This window comes from Medicago truncatula, chromosome 8, assembly GCF_003473485.1.
Source record: "Medicago truncatula cultivar Jemalong A17 chromosome 8, MtrunA17r5.0-ANR, whole genome shotgun sequence".
In the NCBI taxonomy this organism is placed as follows: Eukaryota; Viridiplantae; Streptophyta; class Magnoliopsida; order Fabales; family Fabaceae; genus Medicago; species Medicago truncatula.
This window is the reverse complement of record NC_053049.1, coordinates 17983977-18002403: the sequence shown is the minus strand read 5'-3', so window position 1 is coordinate 18002403 and position 18427 is coordinate 17983977. Positions and strand designations below refer to the sequence as shown.

General features: G+C 32.5%; 2 protein-coding genes across 4 annotated transcripts; both read right to left on the bottom strand.

The window, feature by feature from the left end:
• Positions 1-9430, bottom strand: LOC25502447 (RING finger protein B). Of its 3 annotated transcripts, none has more exons than XM_024772152.2 (15): positions 8881-9429; positions 8664-8787; positions 7256-7407; positions 3598-3694; positions 2965-3043; positions 2818-2858; positions 2673-2746; positions 2469-2571; positions 2288-2386; positions 2140-2202; positions 1574-1795; positions 1412-1459; positions 1113-1151; positions 397-453; positions 1-323 (listed from the first exon to the last, which is right to left on the bottom strand). In XM_024772152.2, exons 1-15 carry the CDS (start codon positions 9267-9269, stop codon positions 237-239), a joined length of 1674 nt encoding a protein of 557 aa, XP_024627920.1. In that variant the 5' UTR covers positions 9270-9429; the 3' UTR covers positions 1-236. The 3 variants fall into 3 exon arrangements, with proteins under 3 accessions (XP_024627920.1, XP_013445310.1, XP_039684697.1); XM_013589856.3 differs by having other exon boundaries at positions 7256-7404; XM_039828763.1 differs by lacking the exon at positions 1113-1151 and having other exon boundaries at positions 8881-9430.
• Positions 9431-11432: 2002 nt separating this feature from the next.
• LOC25502446 (E3 ubiquitin-protein ligase RGLG4) lies at positions 11433-17791 on the bottom strand. Its single transcript, XM_013589854.3, has 11 exons — positions 17504-17791; positions 14973-15057; positions 14647-14787; positions 14417-14530; positions 13778-13875; positions 13577-13656; positions 13248-13353; positions 13025-13152; positions 12764-12893; positions 12025-12081; positions 11433-11780 (listed from the first exon to the last, which is right to left on the bottom strand). The coding sequence occupies exons 1-11, from the start codon at positions 17699-17701 to the stop codon at positions 11694-11696; spliced, it is 1224 nt and encodes a 407-aa protein (XP_013445308.1). The 5' UTR covers positions 17702-17791; the 3' UTR covers positions 11433-11693.
• Positions 17792-18427: the final 636 nt, after the last annotated feature.

Below are 18427 nucleotides of genomic sequence, written 5' to 3'. Positions count from 1 at the left end.
TTTAATAATAAAATCCATATTTAATTCAATGAAAACGTATTAAATGACTACAACTTCTACAATAATTTTTGGAAAAGTGTCCATAAGGAAAAAAATTATACTACAAATAGATTACATTCTTTAAATGCATAATATATGCACATTTAGAACTATAAAGGTAACACTATGGAAATCTATGTACAAAATATATTTGGTGCATGCAAGAAAATAAAATATGAGCACTCAAATACAGTGAATCACCCAGGAAACAATTTAATATGACTTGTGATCTGCTCACGGCATATTGGACACTTTGATAATTGGGATCCACAGTCTCTGCATGTCTGCAAAATATTTTTTTTATAGTCATCACATAAATAGAGAATATAAAAAAACTATTTATTTAGAAATGATTACCATGTGTCCACACCCAAAGGCCATGTTCTTTTCATTGGTCAAACATATAGTGCATGCCTGCATTTCATGAGAAAAGGTTTCAGGTTTGTACTTTGAAGAGTTAAATGTGTTTAAGATAACCATGCTATATATATAAGACTAATATTTTCCTCCTCTAATCTTGCTTCCAAATTCTAGACCTATATTTAGTCAGTCGTCTAGGGTTTTATAACGGGTCTCATTCATCTTTACAAAACCATCTAATAAGGTGAGAGATATGCCGCACACTCATTTTTGAGCCTATGTCGTCATGTGGATTCAAAATTTGGAATTTCATCTTAGTGATCCAATAGTAAGTTGAGGGACGCTTTATACTTACGATCTCATTGTCGGACTGTATCTTAATATGTCAATCTTATTTGAAATATTCAGTAAATTAATGTAAATATTTTAAAAAAGTATCTAAAGATATGAAAAGCTAAGATCATATCATATGCAAATATTTGCTCTAATGTTTTTTTAGGATTTGAAATACATCAAAATTTCATGCTTCAAAATGAAGTTACAGCATTTTTAGGAGTTAAGATCCTCTCCATTTGTTCCATTACCGAAGATTTATTGTATAAATGTTCAATTAATGTTTCAAATTTAAAAAATGTGTGCATTTATATCATTTATTTACTTCAAAACTAAAGTATATTTCCATTTTATTTAGAATAAAACTGAAAAAAGCTTACCGTGGAAGGTTTTCCTAAACTGTCTGTCTTGACAAGAACCTATAAGAAGAACGAAGAAATCAAATATGAAAGTGTTTCAAATGCTGAATTGATGTATAAAATTATCAAAAGAAACAATGTTTATAGGTTAATTATTTATCAAGGAAGGACATATTTAATTTGGGTTGTTACTTCATCTTTTTGATATTTTCCAAAAAGGTCTTGATTAATTTTCAATCCCTCCATAATATAATTTTCTGAAAGGTATCAAAATCCTAAGATGGTAGATGCACATAATGCAACTCAGAAATGATTTTCACCTTATGATCTGTCAGTTTGATTTTCCTCTGAAGATCACTGAGTTTTGCCTAACCAATAAAATCAAGAACAAAAATTAGAAGACTTGGGAAAATTTTCATCTGCACTAGAGAATAGAGATATTTGGACCAAACTTGTAGAATAGTTAATAGACCAAAAATTACCTCAGCAAAAATAGCTCTTGATTCAACAAATGTAACTTCTCTAATGAAATTCTCTTTAACTCGTTCGACATGTTTACGCTCTTCTAAAAGCTCTTGTCTTACCACTTCAACTTCTCTTATGGCAATTTGTGCGGTCTCGTGACTCTTGTTAGACTCTAGTGTAAGATATTGAGCATGTTTATGCTCTTCTTGTAGTTCCTTCTTCAGCGTAGCACATTCACTCTATCGATAAACAAATAAGTGAAAATAGTCGATGAGCCATGATTGATCAAAACAAAAGAAAATGCATAGTTTTTTCCTCGTTGAAAAGAAATAAAATTTGTAGAGTTTAGAAAGAGTGACACTATCGATTTTGACCTTCCACCAAATCATCCACGACCCAAACTCAACAGTGTTGTTGAGCACGAGGGAGTGTATTGGAAAAGACAGTCTCACATTGAAAATAGACAAGGCGTAAACCTTGACCTTATGTCAGTTTTGTAACGATGAATTAGGTCAAATGTAAAAACTAATACAGGACACTTGTGAAAAAATTAACTATAAAATATTTTAAAAACAACACTGACCTCTACCATTTGTATATGTTCTTCTAACCTTCTCTTCTCTGCAAAGTTTTCTTGTGCTGCAATCTATATGGGAGTTAAATTAACCCGAGAGTCGATACAAAATAATTGCAGAATATTCAACAATAGATAACTCAGTGACATCAACAACCTGCAAGTGGTTTAGCCTCTCATGTAAACTATGAGTTACATTGGAAGCTTTCTTCTCAGCATTTGATATTGACTCATTTTCATTTCTCAACACAAACAACTAAAAAATGAAAAGAAGTAAATGTTATCATAAAATTCATATTTTTTTCAATTGTTGCGGAGCGTGTCATGTAATCAATTACTTGGTTTTCAGTTTTTTCCTTGAATCTTTGAAACATCTCTCTAGCGAAATTTGCTCGCCCCTTCCAATCGTCACGCTCTGATTGTATCGCCAAAATTTGTTTCCTTTCATTAATAATTAAAAGAAAATGCTAAGTTTGATATTTTTATATAAGCAACACATACTTGAGATCAGAAAAATTGGATTATTTTTATTTTTATTTTACCTAGACTTCACAAGTTCATCTTCAAGGTATTTCACCCATTGAGTTTTATGCACTTGATATTCCTTGGTAGTAACCTTCATTGAATCATAATTTTTGGTCACAACTAATTTTTTATCATGTTATGTCAAAATTATGTAAACCTTACCTGTGATACTTCACTTGGAGACTTGAAATTTGAGGTTCCTTCTACAATAAACAAATAAAGAGAGAATGTTAACAATTAATATAAGATATTGGAGTTGTAAATACAATGCAATTAATAATATTTCTAATCAAGGAAAGATATAGAAACCTGGATGAAGCTCCAAATAGAGAGGCTTGGATGAAGGAATACTCTCTTCTTCTTTATTAGAATGCTTGAGCACTCCAACCTGCAAAGGAAATATTATTTGAAAAACTTATCCCTCTCCCCATTTCATTTGTAAAGTCATTCATTAAAAAATGGCTTAATTGCAATTTTGGACCCCTATCTTTCCAAAAGTTGCGGTTATGGACCCCTAACTAATTTAAATACAAAACAGCCCTCTATGTTTTGATTCTTTGGCAGTTTTGGACCCCCAAGACAAAAAAAAAAAAAAAATTGACACGTGGCACTTCACTTAGGGTGCCACATCAGCGTTGACCGAGTCAACAATGGACTGGGGATCCAAAACTGCCAAAGAATCAAAACATAGGGGGTTGTTTTGTATTTAAATTAGTTAGGGGTCCAAAAGTGCAATTAAGCCTAAAAAATTTCACTACTATTTGAAACATATGCACTTTTTAAAATTATACTAAAAAATAGTATCAATTAAGCATGTTCCTAACCAGCCCCAATATCAGACTTTCATCACTTTCTTTTTAACTTTAAAGCAAGTTCTTAGTTTCATATAGTTAATCTCCATAGAATTGAAATCTTGATGCTGGCATTAAAGAGTAAACTTACATTTCTATCAGGTCTTTCTGTTGGAGCTGAATTCACATCCTCTGCAATGCAGTTATACTTATGCCATCTCCAATTTGCAATCAAGCACTTTGTAGAGCTGATAAAGAAAAATGAAAGACATTGAGTAAATTTTCCATCATATCAAACTTTTGTATTTATATATATCTCTCTCACTATATAAAGACAAAGTTTAATATATTATAAAGAAAAAAATTAAATATAATATATTAAAATGATGCAATGCATTGACATTTTCGCTAAAAAAAAAAGTGACATTGTAACATATTAAGGGTCCATTTGAATCGACTTATTTTAAGTTAATATGGGTTATCTTCTTTTTTTTTTTTATAAATAAAATAACACTTGAGTATAAAAGCATATGATGTAAGCTCTCATCATATAAACTCTTATGCTATAAGTATTTGCATAGGTTGTTTGAAGCCTTTAGCTATGTTTTGATGATGTTCCTTGTCAAAGTGTAATTTATCTTTTAGCATGTTGATTTATTTGATAAGTTTTTAGAATGTGCAAGCACCCTAGTAAGTCTAGATGTCAGGCACAAAAGTAGTGTGCACCATGTGTCTCATAAATGATGTTTTGTCCAATGTTGAATTCTTAACAAGTTTTCAAAATTTGCATTGTGGTCACTGTGTTCTAGTGAATCGTATCATAAGAAGTCTGAATCGATTCACATGCGTCTGAAATAAGCTTGCTTGTCTCTGACCTCTTATGAATCGTATTACTGATCAGTTGAATAGATTCATCTGTGAATCGTATCATTTTCGGTGTGAAACGATTCATCAAACTCTCTGACTTAGTCTGAATCGATTCAAAATAGTTATGAATCGTATCAATCATCTTCTGGGATATTTGAGTCGTTTCAAATATCACTTGACACGTATCATATGTTGAGGCTAGCAAGTTTGATTGTTGGAATAAAGCCATGGACACTGAACTTAAAGCTCTTGAACAAACTGGTACTTGGAAACTTGTTGGTTTACCTCCAAACATCAAACTAATAGGCTGCAGATGGGATTACAAGATTAAACATCATGCAGATGGTTCCATAGAAAGATTCAAAGCATGTTTGGTTGCTAAGGGATATAATCAGATTGAAGGTTTCTCTTACTTTGACACATATTCACCTGTAGCTAAGATACCACTGTCAGACTCATTATTGCTTTGGCATCTATTCACAATTGGTTTATTCATCAACTTGATGTCAATAATGCTTTCCTTCATGGTGAATTGCAAGAAAATGTGTACATGCAACTTCCTCCAGGTGTTAAATCATCCAAACCAAATCAAGTTTGTAAACTGATTAAATCTCTCTATGGATTAAAGCAAGCTAGCAGAAAGTGGCATGAGATGCTCACCTCATTACTTATGGCTCAAGGTTTCAAGCAAGAAAATTCAGATCATTCTCTCTTCACAAAATCCTCATCTTCTTCATTCACCATAATTCTTGTCTATGTAGATGATATCATCCTAGCAGGAAATTCACTTTCTGAATTTGAAAACATCAAAACCATTCTTCATAACTCTTTCAAAATCAAAGATCTTGGCCAGTTGAAATATTTCCTTGGTTTAGAAGTAGCTCATTCTGAACAAGGGATATCTTTATGCCAAAGAAAGTACTGTTTGGATTTGCTTGCTGATTCATGTCTCATCAACTTTAAGCCAGTTTCTACACCTTCTGATCCATCCATAAAACTACATAGTGATTCCAGTTCACCTTATGAAGATGTTTCCTCCTATAGAAGGTTGATTGAAAGGTTGCTTTATCTCAATACAACAAGACCTGATATCACTTTTGTTACTCAACAATTGAGTCAATTTCTCACTAAATCCACACATATCTACTATATTGCTGTTATGAGAGTACTAAGGTACCTTAAGAGTTGTCCAGGCAAAGGTTTGTTCTTCCCTAGAGATTCAACACTTCAAATTCTAGGTTTTTCAGATGCAGATTGGGCAGGGTGTCTGGATTCTCGAAGATCCATTTCAGGCCAATGAATCTTCTTAGGTAAATCTCTCATCTTTTGGCACACTAAGAAGCAGCTCACTGTGTCCAGATCCTCATCTGAAGCTGAGTATAGAGCACTTGTAGCATCTACTTGTGAATTGTAGTGGCTTCTATATCTCATTCAGGATTTACAGTTAACTTGCATCAAGCCACTAGTCATCTATTGTGATAATCAGAGTGCCCTCCATATTGCAGCTAACCCAATTTTTCATGAAAGGACAAAGCACTTGAAAATTAATTGTCATCTGGTTAAGGAAAAGTTGCAGGCTGGAGTGATGAAATTGTTTCCTATTACTTCTCAATGATCAAGTTGGGATTACTACCTCAGCCTTTTCATACACTATTATCCAAGTTGGGATTGGTAGATATTTACCAACCTCCAACTTGTAGGAGGCTATTGCATACTGAAGAGATTAGTGATAATAAAGCATAATCATAGTAATTTGCTATGCAAGTTACTTCTTACATAACTATATTAGGGTTATTGTTAGAATACAGTTAGTATAGGTTAGTTGCTATAGCATTTCAGCTCTCCTATATATATAAGTTGTAACAACATTTCATTCACGTTTAGTGAGAATGGTATTATTCATTTGTTCTTTCATAATAAGAGAGTAATGATATTTGAACAACTATTTTGGTACAACTTTTGGGACAACCTTGTTGTGTTCTCTTCTTATTGATCAAAAACAATAGAGAGAGAAAAAGGAAGAGAGAGAATAAGAAGATAATATGAGTATGAGAGAGAATGTTGTACAAAAGTTATACAAAAATGATTGTACAAATATCATTTCTCTAATAAGAAGGTATCAAGCGGTTGCCCAACCCCAAGAAGCAGAAGGCCCATAGTCTCCTCACAACTATATCATACATAGAGATTACTTTTTATTTTTTAAGTAAGAAATAGAGATTACTTGTTAGCAATAGAATGTGTGGGCATAAAGACTATCTATCACATATAATTGTGCCAAATCATATCTAAATGTAAAGACGGATATAATTTCTTAGCTTAAAATAAACACACCTTTCCAAATCAGCTTTGTATAAATGAGTTAGATCTAATATAAAATTTTAATATGGTATTAGAATTAATTAATCTGGATTAGTCACCATTTTATATCAACGCACCTAATTTACCTTTTAATTTACAATGTGTTAAATAATAATCAAATATTTATACGTTGTTAGTTCATATATAATAGACTAAAATATGGTTTTCGTCCCTGCAAATATGTCTCGTTTTGGTTTTAGTCCCTGTAAAAAAAAAATGTTTTTGGTCCTTGCAAAATTCTTTGTTTTTGAAAATAGTCCCTGGATGGACTATTGGGACTATTTTCAAAAACAAAAAATTTTACAGGGACCTTTTTAAAAAACAAAATATTTTGCAGGGACCAAAAACTACAAAATTGGTTCAGTCATCATGTGCCACGTATGCAAATCATCACAAAAATGGGGTCAGAGACTATTTTCAAAAACAAAAAATTTTGCAATGACTAAAAACAATTTTTTTTTTTTTTACAGAGACTAAAACCAAAACGAAGCATATTTGCAGGGACTAAAACCATATTTTAGCCTATATAATAATCAAATTCAAAAGTAGTTTAAAAGAAGTAAGATTTTAAGAGTACTAGCCAGTATCTGACGGATTTGCATCGTGCGCATCTGGTGGTACTTGGGCTACCACATTCTACACAGCTAATATGAGAGTTTACATCACTGCTACTACTTGATCCATCATCAACTACCACATTTGAACTCAAAGACCCATTTGGGATACTCTCCTGCTACACAAGTGATCAAGAAGATTATATGAATGATAAAAATAAAGTTTAATTATATGTTTGGTTCCCTGTGTTTATTTTAGGTTTTAAGTTGGTCTCTTATATTTTAAAAGTTTTGAGTTTGTCTCTTACGTTTTCAAAGTTGCAAATTGGTTCACAACGTTGCTCAAATTGGAATAAGTTAGTCTCTTCCATCACTTAAACGTTTAAAGATTCGTGACAATCTAGGTGATGGAATTTAACTTATTTAGAAAATCAGTTTTAAAACATTTTTGTAATTTTTGTTTTATTAAACTCAATATCATGTCGCGAAAGGGACTAACTTATTTCAACTTGAGTAATGTTTTGGACCAACTTAAAACCTTTAAAACGTAAGAAACCAACTTAAAACTTTTAAAACATAAAGTACCAACTTAAAACCTAAAATAAACATAAGGAATCAAACATGCAATTAAACCTAAAAATCATGTAATTTTGTATAACCTATAGTGGAAATAGGAAATATTGTATCAATAAAGACCCTAGACATATAAAATTTTGGTCTATAAGTCATTTTGTAGACATATTTACTTACAATTGTAAAATTATCTTGTGGAAAAAACAAGAAAGGGGTATACTAGAAAAATAAATAGGAAAGTAAATTAAAGAAACTTAATTTGGACTAAGCTCTATTCAGTTTAACATTGATCCAAAACTAACACCAAATTACTCTTCTCCCTTTCAGTTTTGCTCATTTCCACCTTAAAATTTCTCAATTAACTCCAGCGCGAGTTAACCATCGCTTGCTACCCAAAGTGAGTTAACTTGCACTAAACCCCAACGGGTTTACTTGCACTCGGTACTAGTGGCAGTTAACTGCTGTTGAGAAAATTGCATTTTTTGAGTTTTTGGAGGTGAAGATGGAAAGAAATGTGTTGTTGGTGTTGGCCTAAATACAAGAAAATTTTCCTAACAAACTATTCTCACAAAAAGATAGTAATAACTTTTTCGTCCGTTTATCTATGGATATAAAATAACATCCTTTTTGTACCCAAAAAATAAATAAATAAGAGGATAAAATAACGTCATTGTTACCCCTTAATTTTTATTGTTAATATTCCACCCAACAAGGCATATAAAAATACTTTGAAATCAATCAACCTAAGTTTTGACTAGTGAACTCAACTTGCACATATGTGACAAAATCAACATTTAGAAAGCATTGACATGAATTAATTAAAGACACAAAGTCCTTATTAGTGAATGATAGAAACCTTTACATTATCATACTTTTCCTCGACAAGCATAGGGGTTTCTTCTCTTGCATGACCTTCTTCACTCTCCATTTCAAAGCATTCATATTTATGCCACGACCTCCAATGTCCAATTTGGCATTCTTCTGAGCTATTATATATTGTAAACAACAAAATAAATCATCATAAACATTATTGTCATAAACTTTGTTGAAAAATAGACATGTATAGTATTAGTACTAACCAATATCTAGCAACCTTGCAGCGAGCGCATCTTGTGGTACTTAGATCGCCACAAAATGCACACGGAGTGTGTCTTTTGGCCGCATCACCATGCTCAGATGTCCGGGGACTAAGCTGCCAATCCCAAACAAAATCACGGTCTGATTCATCGACGGGGTGCTCCAGTTCCTCTTCTTCAACCTCGTTGGTATTGTGATTGTTTTCACCGAACCAATACAAGTGAAAAAACACAAGACCAATCACAATTATAAAAAATATGTGTAATGGGAGGGACAAAGATTCATCAATTTTGTTGCTATGATCAGAAATGTGTACTTTCTTTTTAGAAGAACCAAACAAACCAAGAAGCCAATTAATAAGGTCCAATGATGTTGCCACAAAAACTTGCATCTAGGCAGCACAAAATTTGAAGATTCACAAAAAAAGAGGGAGAAAGAGAGCTAAACTATAGTATGGTATTTATGTTCAGAACATTTGATAGGTACAAGGTTGTTATAAATATTGTACATTTGTGTTTGATTTTCCTTGTTGTTTCGTTGATTTTGTTTATTAAGATAAAAAAGGTAGTGTAATTACTTAGAAGAAACAAAATAGTGAATATGTCAACTAAGATTATGAAATCAATAGTAAATTAATGTTATTGATTATTTTCCTAGAAGTGGGGCCTCTAGAAATGAATTTGAAGTGTGAATGTGGGTAACCACACAAATCCTAAATCGTGTTTTTCTAATGGGTTTGGAAACTAGTGGGAAATTCAAAGGGAAAGTATACAAGTATTTCTTGATTGATATTTTTTTTTTTTACAATAACTAGGAAAACAAATTTCTAACAAAAAAAAAACGACAAAACAAATTAAATTATGAAAGAAACAATGTTTTTTGAGAAATGGAAGAAAAATATTTTATTAATTTATTCTTATTTACTATTGAACTATTAATATATTTTTTTTTCAATGTTGCCGCTATCTAAATCCTATGTACTTATTTTTAAAAAGCAAAAAGAAATAATTTGCACTCCCTCCTCCGTTTCAAATTATACGACCTTTTGAACATTTCATACGTATTAATAATGTAATTAATTAATCCACTTAGGTTGGTCTAGTGGTATTGATTTGGGACCTGAGAGCATGCTCCTCCTCGAGGTCTCAGGTTCGATTCTCACCGGCGTCAATTTAGGTGAGATAATTTAGCTTCTTCAAAAAAAAGAAATGTAATTAATTTTGTATGAGAAAAATATATTATGAATAAATTAATAGTTCAATAGAAAAATATTTTATTAATTTATTCTTATTTATTATTGAACTTATTAAATATATTATTTTGTCAAGCAGTCTAGTTGTTAGAGTTCACCTTTGTCAAGGTGAATAAGTGGGGTGTTCGGGTCCAAACCCCGACCCCTGTATATAACAATGTATATTCCTGTCAACTGAGCTATGTTTACGGGGACTTAACAGATGTGAATGGCAAATTGAATAAAGGGAAGATCAATGTGTGTATGATTGGAGAAAATGAAGGAGGTGTGTGTGATAAAGTTGACTTAACAAATACATTTTATTATGGAAAGATTTTTCAACATCATACAAATCTTACAAAGATAGTGAAATAGATGTGTGATGATTTGATCCAAGCCAAACTCCTCCAACTTCTCCATCAACAAAAACAACCACGTTGAGCAATAATGCCAAATATGGTGCAAGTATTCAGGTAATCTCTGAGACCATGAGTCTTGCAAACAATTTAATGGTCTGTTTTGCAAGTAGAAAGAAACATGGAGAAACAATTTTTGGGCATAATGATTTGCTGTTAAACAAGGTGTCTTTGATTTTCAAGTGTTTTTAAAATATGCTTAAATTGAAGACAAATAGAAAAAAGAGATGATAAACATAAAATAATATAATAATATTTTTATCCCTTCCTTAAAAAAACCAAGGATTAATCACCAAAAATAAAACTACGAGACCATCCTCGAGGGGGGATCTCTCCATTTAAGACATGGTATTTACGAGGTACCGTCATTAGGGAAAAAAGAATTGAGTACATGAAAACAAGGTCTCATCGAATCACTCTATATTAAGTGGAACCCACCAATATCTACCATTAAAATAAACAATTTTTACAATACATGTTGGACCAATTGTTGAAATGTAATGATGAAGAGTTATTTGCAAGATCAGTTTAGATTTTTCGTTAGAGATACTGGGTTGGAGAGCTGTTGCATGCTTATTAAGTATGGAAAATGCTACATAGTACGGAAGAATCTAAACGAAAAACAACGAATGACTTTACTATGAATTTGCCATTACATTTTTACCCCCATATCATTTCTTTATTTCCACTTTACCCTTGAATGGTAAGTGTTGTTGGTGTTTCGTCAAATTCCGTGACCACATGTCCCGCACTGCATAGCATTGCTCATTAAGTATTCTTATAAAAAAATTCTAATTGAAAGATGTGTGTACATGTGGGACTCGTTTAGGAAGAAGAAAAAAACTGAATATCTCTATTCTAGATAATATGACTTCTAGAACTTATCTGGAAGATATTAATAAAGAACTGGTAGAATCCTTGAAAACACAAGTAAAAATTTAACAGAAGAAACAAATAAAGCAGTATGTACAATATTTTACAGCTAGCCATCAATATGAATTTCTTCAAATTCATACTATGATTCTTCACTCCCAAACCATTCCTACAAATCCAAGCTATCATATTATGCAAAGCATGGCTGCATGGCCATTCTTAACCACTCTTAAAAGCCACTATCATACATAAATATGATACAGTTAATTAATGTACATGATTTTTCATGCTAAAGTCATCCCGTAAACACCCTTAGGCGATTGGTGATCCTTTGGCGGCATATCGGACAATCACTTAATCTTGATCCACAATCTCTGCAGGTCTGCATTCCAAAATTTAATGAGCATATATATGTTTTAATAAATAGCTTATATCTTATACATAATCTATTTTGATAATTGACCGAAAATTTATTAATGTATCCAATTCACTAATATAAACATATACTGCATCATTAAAATATGTTTAAATAAATTGTGAATAAGCTCTTCCATGCATCTAAATACGATGAAACAGATTGTATAATAACAGAATAGACAGGAGGTCAATAATTTAATGAAGCTTACCATGTGACCACATCCAAAGGCCAAATCCTTTTTATTGGTCAGACATATAGCACATTCCTGCATAGATTATTAGATATTAAAACATAAAATAAATCTATCACAAAGACTGGTCAGTTTCTTAATTGTTGAGAGTTATTATTGTTGGCATTATCATGGATATCCCACAAAATCAGCATTCATAACAATGATTCAACTTTGTATCTTTGAATTTATTGCTCCAGCTCATGTAATCTAGATGCCTCGGACATCAAATTCTTTTGTATATATACACTTGTGTAACAGCTTTGTATATAGTAAAAATCAGCTTTCTACTAGAGATATAATCTGTAACAGCGCCGTTAAATAGGTGAAGGATTGGAGTGCCATGATGTTTTATGGCGGTGGCAGATTTTCGGACCACTGCAGTGGCCAATAGGTGAAGGAACGCGGTGCCATGATATTTTATTGCAGATTTTTGGCTTTCTACTATCGATAACATTGATCTATAGTAAAAATTTATGATGTTGTCGGATAAAGTTCTATTGTCGGCTGCTGGTTGGATACGTCTATTTTCTATAAATTCAATTGATCTTCATATATAGATCGCATTTTAGAAAATGTGTTGACCTTCTACAGAACAGTTCAACAATAGTGTTGTGTTTAATAGCGGTCTTCATTACTTAATTCTTGTACCCAAATTAACTTCTAGGAAATAGAGGAGAAAATTTAACGAAGCACCCTAGTTTGCAATCATATGTACCATTTGGTTTCGCTGGTCATCCATGGATGATGTTGGCATTCTGCTCAGAAAATGTTCTGGTGGCATATGTCGAGAATAAGGAGCCGGAGGAGGTCTTGGAACCATTTTCTTTGCCCTTCCCGTTGCACGACTTTTGTCCATAGAGCAAAGAAGGAAGAAAATAAAAAACAAATATGATTAATCATCAACAGCAAATTTTAACAAATAGTTGCCTGAAAGAAAACCACCTAATGAAAAGCTACCGAGTGTATTAAAACTCACCCAAGTAATCCGAGCTCAAGAGCTGCTTTATATTGGAAAGGTATCTCCATAAGAGCAGCCAGAGCAAAAGCAGCTTCTTTTGCAGAAGGGCTTATTTTCTTAGACATAATGTCGGTGAAGTTAACAAACTGCATAAAACAAGAAAGATGCTTTAATATTTTTAACTAGGTGATTGCAAACAATGTAACTAAGTAATGTAACTACTATGCTAATTTGCTGTAACCTGAAAATTGTCGAAATCGCGTGCAGGTAACTTGTCATCAAACTTTTTCATATCTTCCCAAGGTCCATCACCAACTCCAACCAGAACAATAGAAAGAGGATATGAACTGAAAGCACAAAAAGTATAAAACAGATAATTAATGTTTGATTAAGCAGTTGGCGCTGGTTCGTTTTTATAGTTAACGATACTTCTGTTATCGTTATTTATAGCTAATGCTAACTTCCATTTTTGTTGATAATTCCTTTTTTTCCTAGAGCGGATTCATTTTACTGCAAATGATCTTGATGAGCATTTAAGGTTGCTTATAATTATCAATTTTGCATATTTACCTTGCATCAGCGATTGCTTTTATTGTTTTCTCTTCTTGAGGACTAAGTTTCCCACCTTCATTGTTGCCATATCTTGTAACCTTCGTAGTTCAAACCAAATAAAATAATACAACTATGGGAAAGTTGGAATATAAATAATTTTGAATACACAATTTCACAGTATATACCCAGCCTTACTTCAAAAAAACAAAAAGTATGTACCTGGCCATCTGCAACAATAACCAACACATGGAATTGGCCATGAGTTTTCTCAACAATGTCCATTGCAGCCTCAATCACCGGTGCATATGAAGTTGGTCCTACAAACAAAAAGCAAATATTTATTTAGCCGTGGCTCTTAAAGTTTACTAATGTTGGTACTGCAAATTAACGGGGATTCCATTCTGTAATTTATTCCATTAGACGAGCATAAATGTGGAACAGAATTTCTATTCCATGCCTTGTTCTATGAAACTAGGAATCATTGGTGCTTTTTTTACTATACCCTCAACATTGAAGTCATATTGGACTGTGACTAATCCGATCCAAACCGAGTGGATGGACACCGAAGGAAAAGCTCTCCCAACACCAATTTTTCCATTCATAAAACTCGATCCTAAGACTTCACACGAACCCATATAGGGTGGTTGAACAAATTGGGGCAGTTTCATAGTGTTTTCATTCTTGGTAACTTTTCTTCTATAAATTTCTACGTTTTGAGTCCTTAAATTTATTGATATCAAAATGCATGGAGTATTTGATCTAAAACAATGTATACATTCAGTCTATAACGAGTAAATACAGCATAAAGAGCTATGTGATTGCAAAAAGAACAACATTATAAGCTAAGATCATAATTACCTGAAAGACTCAAGTTTGGAACAATTTTTTGATAGCAGGCCAAAACTTCCTCAAATCCATGGCATGAAGAATCATCAGCATGAAAGCTAAACACTTCGCTATCATGAGTCGTAGCTGTATAGTAACAAAAATCGAACAAATATAATAAATAATAATGCTGAAAAGAATATTAACTTTGTTAGTTTCTTTCATATATGTCGAGTCGAGCTTTAATTTTTATCATGCCTTACCATCACCAAAACCAAGACAAGGAATCAAGTTGTCGTCATCAAAAGGAGCCAAAGTCTTGCCAATAATCGAAATGGCTTTCTCATAAGGGTTAGGTGTCCCTCCAATAGAATGCAGGCTTTTATTATTAAACGAGCTTCTGCCTTCAAAAACAACATGGATTAAAAGCAGTCATTTCAAAAGGAAAATATAACCAATTCAAGTCTATATTTTAATGTCAAACCAGAAATAAATTATATTTTAGATCTCAATTACATTTACAGTTGCATTTAATCGTATATGCACCGCTATGTATCATTGAATTACTCATTGTTAATGTACTACTTACCAGTCCATTCATTGCTTTTCGTAAAATCAATTCCAAGGATAAGATTTGAGGATTCTAAACCTTCATGCCTCAAGGCACTTGTAACCTGTAATAAGGGGAAAAAAATCATGTTTGGCCTAACCTCAATTTATTTAGGGTATGCTTAGATGTGGTTTTTGAGGGGTGAGCTTATATTTGATATTTAAAAAAAGAAAATAAAAGAACATGATTGATGATCATATAACATTTTAATCAAACTTAATGCATTTTTAATAACATTTTATAGCTTCTTTAATTTATAAAAGCAAAATAAGTCCTTCCCAACTCTCCAAAATTCTCCATCCAAATGTAACCTTAAGTTTTTGCTTGTTTACGTGCTCAATCCAAAATCAAGTCTTCTATTCAACATTGAAGGTTAGTTCCTGTTCAGGACTGGGCTAAAGCCCAATCCAGCTCCGACCCAAATCAACTAAAGCAGGCGATACCATATGATGGACACGCCCTAAAATCCATCAGATTACGGTGCGGGCCAAGGGTTACACACGAGGGTCGGGGGTTGATCACGTCTACGCAGGCCGAAGGCTGCTCCAAGGGCCGGTTACCCACGTCCGTACCAACAGGTATGATTGTCAGGATAAGGTTTGCCGGTCAAGCCCTACCTAACTCCTATATATACCCAGCCTTAGCCTTGGGACAAGTATGACACTTCTTACCCTAAACTTGTGACCTCTCCTCTTGAACCCCTTGCTTACTTGGGCGTTGGAGCGTGTGCGCAGGTACCACAACTCCCTTCGTATCACCGGAGGCTAACAATCAACCAACCTCACCAAAATCATCACCATAGCTCAGTTCAACAGAACCAGGCTAACAAGGGACAGATCGGCGGATCAACCTCGACAGGATCCAAGCATCTCAACCATCTTCTTAGGTCCAACCGAATCATTTCCCAAAAGGAAAACTTCTTTAGTTGGTAGAAACACCCATTGTGATGCTGACATCTTAGTGCTCATTCAACTTTTTTTTTTTTTTTTTTGAAGAAGCTAAATTAACCCTCTCAAATTGGCACCAGAGAGAATCGAACCTGAGACCTTGAGGAGAAGTACACTCCCAGGTCCCAAGCCAATACCACTAGGCCAACCCAAGTGGGTTCATTCAACTTAAATTTTGTTTTACTGTTTTTTTGTTTGAGTCGTTTGTGTGAATTATTTCATAGTTTATTTTCTTCAATAATGTTTTGAGAGTGACCGCCAATTTTCACCTATCACACAAGCTCCACATTAAACATATATATGTTTTGAGACTATATGTACTATGATTTTAGCCTATGATACTCAAGTTGAAGAAATGAAAGAATGCCACTAGTGTTATTTTAATTAACTTATCTTTATTTTCAACTTTCTGTGATTGGCTGTTCATGTTTGGTTTTTCTTTCGTAGGTAATGCCTTGTACCAAGTAGCAATCATAAAAAATTCATTTCAATTAACCTTTTCCAATAATTTATTCACAGTATTCCTTTGCCTTTAAAATTTCGTAAAACAAAACAAAGAAAAAACAAAATCAATTACTACTACTTTGTCCTTATATATAAATCTGTTTTGAAAAAAATACTCCTAAAATATAAGACTTATTACAAATTCTTAGATACATTTAGTTTTTTGAAAAAATTTAGGTGCATTTCTTTGAAAATATAGGTACTTTTAGAGTTGATCTTCACTTAAAATACACTTTTTGTGGCTATAATAAACTTTGAAAAAATCATAGGAAATTATGAGTAGTTATGAACATTTTATATGAAGATTGAAAAATAACCGTCAAAAGCAACTAAAAAAAGCGCATAGTTATGTCCTTTGGTTGAGTTCTCCCTCTCGTCTCAAATATTAAGAATTGTTTATTTTCAAGTTCTTCGAATAATTGATGTATCCGATTTATCATAGATATCAGATTTATAAGTTATTCAATAAACCTGACAAGATGAATCTTTACTTATATTTGAGGCCGGAGGAGATACTTAGGAAATGAAAAACTATAATTTGACTTAGGATAATTTAGTAACAGAAAATATACACTTGTGATTATTTAGTCTTAATAAACTTACTAATTTTTTGTTATATTTAAAAGGCTTAATTGTACTTTTGATCCCCTATCTTTTCAAAAGTTGCAATTTTACCCCTAACTAATTAAAATACAAAACAGCCCGTTGGGGGCCAAAACTGTCAAAGATCCAATACATAGGGGGCTGTTTTGTATTTTAATTAATTAGGGGGCCAAAATCGCAACTTTTAGAAAGATAGGGGTCAAAAGTGCAATTAAGCCCATTTAAAATTGTATGAAATAATTTTGTTTGAAATAGGGAGTGACAATTATTGTGGGACCAGGAGAGTAGATAGTGTAGTATCTACTTCAAGTCTTCCACAAACTACTCTTCTTGGGTCAACGGCTTTCCTTTAAACATTATCCATAAAAACTATCCATGGATTTGTAAACAAAATCTATCCACAAAAAAAACAAAGCAAGAAGTTGCAGAAAAAATAAAGAAAGCAGAAATACTAACCTGTTCAAGAGTTGTAAAATTATCAGGAATTAAAGCATATTTCTCCTTCGTAGCGAGCTTTTTCTTACCATGAAGATGAATATTGAAAGACGCTTCTTCTTGTTGTTGAAATCGCGGTGATAGAACTTTGGAAGTATTTCTCGCTTCAACATTTCCGGAATATTCAGCTTCACGCTTTTTCGCCTGCGAGTTTCCCATCAAATCTACCTTCTCCAAAACAAACTAAAACAGGAGAGAAAAGAAAAATATAAAACACCAATAAAATGCGTGAAAAACGATACCGCATACAACCTGGTTGCTAAGTTCAGTGGGTATTATTATATATTTTTTTTTTTAATAGTGATATTTGAACAACTATTTGGTTCAACTTTTGTGACAACTTCTTTTTTTCCCTCTTTTTATTGGTCAAAAACAAAGAAAGAGAGAAAAAAGGAAAAGAGATAATAAGAGTATTATGTGAGTATGAGAGATAAAGTTGTCAAAAAGTGGTTGTACAAGTATCATTTCTCTTCTTTTTTTTTTGTACAAAAGAGTGTGTGTATTTAATTATTTATTAAAAGTTATAATCATTTAGATTTTATGTGTCTATCAAAATTTCAAAATAATTCTTGAAATAAATAATGTCAAAGTAATTATTTTGGTACACTTTGTTAACCAAAATAATTTTCACGTTAAAATGTTGTGCTAACTTCGATATATGGTTATATTAGTATCGAAATTATAAAATAATTATTGATTGTATATTTTGTTAATCAAAATAGTCTTGTGTGTCAAAAGGTTTTTTATTAATATTATCATATCAATCTGATTTGAAGGTGAGAAACCACAAAAAATAAGTGTGAATTGTGTTAGTTTTTTTTTTCTTTTTAAACTAAGTTCAAAGTGTGATAGAGCTCGGGATCTGAAACAATGTTCAAAATCTAA

Excerpts from the sequence above, each read along its gene's own strand:
- LOC25502446 (XM_013589854.3), bottom strand. The coding sequence starts at position 17,701 with ATGGGAAACTCGCAGGCGAAAAAGCGTGAAGCTGAATATTCCGGAAAT. Across the intron at positions 13,876-14,416 it reads TCCAAACTTGAGTCTTTCAG|GACCAACTTCATATGCACCG; the intron begins GTAATTATGATC and ends TTTTGTTTGTAG. Across the intron at positions 12,894-13,024 it reads CTTGAGCTCGGATTACTTGG|TCGTGCAACGGGAAGGGCAA; the intron begins GTGAGTTTTAAT and ends TATGGACAAAAG.
- LOC25502447 (XM_024772152.2), bottom strand. The coding sequence starts at position 9,269 with ATGCAAGTTTTTGTGGCAACATCATTGGACCTTATTAATTGGCTTCTT. Across the intron at positions 3,695-7,255 it reads TGCAAATCCGTCAGATACTG|CTCTACAAAGTGCTTGATTG; the intron begins GCTAGTACTCTT and ends TTTCTTTATCAG. Across the intron at positions 1,796-2,139 it reads AACATATACAAATGGTAGAG|AGTGAATGTGCTACGCTGAA; the intron begins GTCAGTGTTGTT and ends GTTTATCGATAG.